Source organism: Tachysurus fulvidraco, chromosome 18 (genome assembly GCF_022655615.1).
Source record: "Tachysurus fulvidraco isolate hzauxx_2018 chromosome 18, HZAU_PFXX_2.0, whole genome shotgun sequence".
In the NCBI taxonomy this organism is placed as follows: Eukaryota; Metazoa; Chordata; class Actinopteri; order Siluriformes; family Bagridae; genus Tachysurus; species Tachysurus fulvidraco.
The window spans coordinates 19,909,844-19,912,343 of NC_062535.1; the positions used below are offsets into that span (position 1 = coordinate 19,909,844).

Consider the following 2,500-nt stretch of genomic DNA (forward strand, 5'->3'; position numbering starts at 1 on the left):
TGTGTTATCAAACTCAGCCTTCAGTTCTGTAACACACACCAACACAAAAGCTTTAAAAAAAGGGGAAAAAACGGTAAGTGTTTAAAAAGAAGATGAATCACACAGAAGGTTTCCTCACTGTCGTAAGACTTCTTCAGCTCATCGCACTCTGTGGCCTTCTTCAGTGCAGCCTGCAGTCCTACAGCAGTACAATAAAGCCCTTTAAATGTAATGGCTTCATAAAGCCTTCATCATGGTCATGTGACTGATTAGCTTCTCAGCAGTTAGCATGAGATGCTAGATTAGCCTGAACAGTTACAGAGACAATATAACTCACTTCCTGTGATTTGGATCACAACCACTCGGTGATTTAGAGATCAGGAGAAAAGTGATAACATTTTTAGAAGGAAACTGAACTTACTTTTATTTTCCAGCTCTTCCTGCTTCAGCTGATCCTCCAGATCTGGAAGAGAAATTCAGTTACAGAATCCAGACAATGTGTAAAACGTGATAAGGTTAAATAAAGCTTCTGATAAACAATGAAGTCACTCAGGGAAGGAATTTAATGTAGTGGAGCGACAAGTGGATAAGAAAGGGGTGGATTGATGAAGGAACAGACAGACGAATTAGGAGGAAAATGGATGGGCGGATGGATGATCGGACGAATGGATGGATGGATAGATAGATGGATAGATGAACCCCACCTGTAATCCTTTCTGCAGCCTCCTGACTTCTCCTGCTGGCTTCCTGTTCAGTCTGTCTGAGTTTCTCGAGGAGTTCCGTGATCTTTATCACTTTAACCACAGAAACATTAACAGATCAGTAGAACTGCATCATCTCCAGAACTTCAGCTCAGTGACATTTATTGCAGTGAGCTGGAGCTACACCACTCCTCAGTAGGTACATCAGAGCTTCATCAGGATAGAGTTAAAATCAGGAGATGATGGAGGTCCTGATGTGATGATATTGTTACAGCAGTGCAGCATTAGCGCTTGTGTGTTGTACTCGTTCCCTCACCATTTGTTGCTAACACTGATTCCTTCTCCTGTAGTGAGTTTTTCCATTTCTCCAGCTCCTGCTTCTTCTTGTCCAGCTCCTCCCGCAGTTCTGTCCAGTTTCACACAGTCACAAATTATCTTTTGATCATTGACTTACTTATAACTCCTCTCGTGTCAGATGTATTGACCTAAAAGCTGGCGTACCTGCGAGCTGTGACAGTGCAGTTTCCACCAGGTCTTTCTGTTGTTTTTTAAGTTTCTCCCGTTCTTCTTTCAAATTCTTGATATCATTGGCTGAAAGGTTTAATTTAGGGAATGGAATAAAAAAGACTTGATGCTCAAGTGTAAAAACAAAAAGGTGGTGGTCACTTACTGAGCTTGGCTACGTCACTGTCCTTCTGTACCAGTTCTGCGGTCTTCCTCTTCAGCTCCTCCTCCTTCTTCCTCAAGTCCTTCTGCAGTTCTGTTCACAATCACAATCTTTACTTGTGTCCACAGATTAACTTCACACATCAGTCACAGTGACATGGTCTGCTCCAGAGGGGAGACACTGGTCTGCTCCAGAGGGGAGACACTGGTCTGCTCCAGAGGGGAGACACTGGTCTGCTCCAGAGGGGAGACACTGGTCTGCTCCAGAGAGGAGACACTGGTCTGCTCCAGAGGGGAGACACTGGTCTGCTCCAGAGGGGAGACACTGGTCTGCTCCAGAGGGGAGCCACTGGTCTGCTCCAGAGGGGAGACACTGGTCTGCTCCAGAGGGGAGACACTGGTCTGCTCCAGAGGGGAGACACTGGTCTGCTCCAGAGAGGAGACACTGGTCTGCTCCAGAGGGGAGACACTGGTCTGCTCCAGAGGGGAGACACTGGTCTGCTCCAGAGGGGAGACACTGGTCTGCTCCAGAGGGGAGACACTGGTCTGCTCCAGAGAGGAGACACTGGTCTGCTCCAGAGAGGAGACACTGGTCTGCTCCAGAGGGGAGACACTGGTCTGCTCCAGAGGGGAGACACTGGTCTGCTCCAAACACACATACACTCGCACACACTCGCACACAAACACACACACACACACACACACACACATACACTCGCACACACTCACACACACACACACACACACACACACACACACACACACACACACACATTCACTCGCACACACTCGCACACACACACACACACACACATATGCACACAAACACACACACACACTCGTACACACACAGACACACACTCACACACACACACACACCCACACACACACACACACATACACTCGCACACACTCGCGCACACACACACACACACACACACACATACACTCGCACACACTCGCGCACACTCGCACACACACACACACACACACACATACACTCGCACACACTCGCGCACACTCGCACACACTCTCACACACACATACACTCGCACACACACACACACATACACTCGCACACACACACACACACACACACACACACACACACATACACTCGCACACACTCGCGCACACACACACACACACACACA

At 48.0% G+C, this 2,500-nt stretch overlaps 1 protein-coding gene across 50 annotated transcripts in view; it reads right to left on the reverse strand.

Annotated features, from left to right (window-relative positions):
• The window catches only part of LOC113658466 (putative leucine-rich repeat-containing protein DDB_G0290503), a 49,085-nt gene that overhangs the window by 36,655 nt on the left and 9,930 nt on the right, over positions 1 to 2,500 (reverse strand). For all 50 annotated transcript variants that reach the window (XM_047803189.1, XM_047803181.1, XM_047803177.1 and 47 more), the window contains exons 18-24: positions 1,351 to 1,440; positions 1,182 to 1,271; positions 997 to 1,086; positions 684 to 773; positions 401 to 442; positions 119 to 178; positions 1 to 26 (exon numbers count right to left, since the gene is read on the reverse strand). The exon at positions 1 to 26 is cut by the window's left edge and continues 34 nt beyond it. In XM_047803189.1, the coding sequence (XP_047659145.1) occupies positions 1 to 26; positions 119 to 178; positions 401 to 442; positions 684 to 773; positions 997 to 1,086; positions 1,182 to 1,271; positions 1,351 to 1,440 (488 nt within the window). The remainder of the gene's footprint in view (positions 27 to 118; positions 179 to 400; positions 443 to 683; positions 774 to 996; positions 1,087 to 1,181; positions 1,272 to 1,350; positions 1,441 to 2,500) is intronic.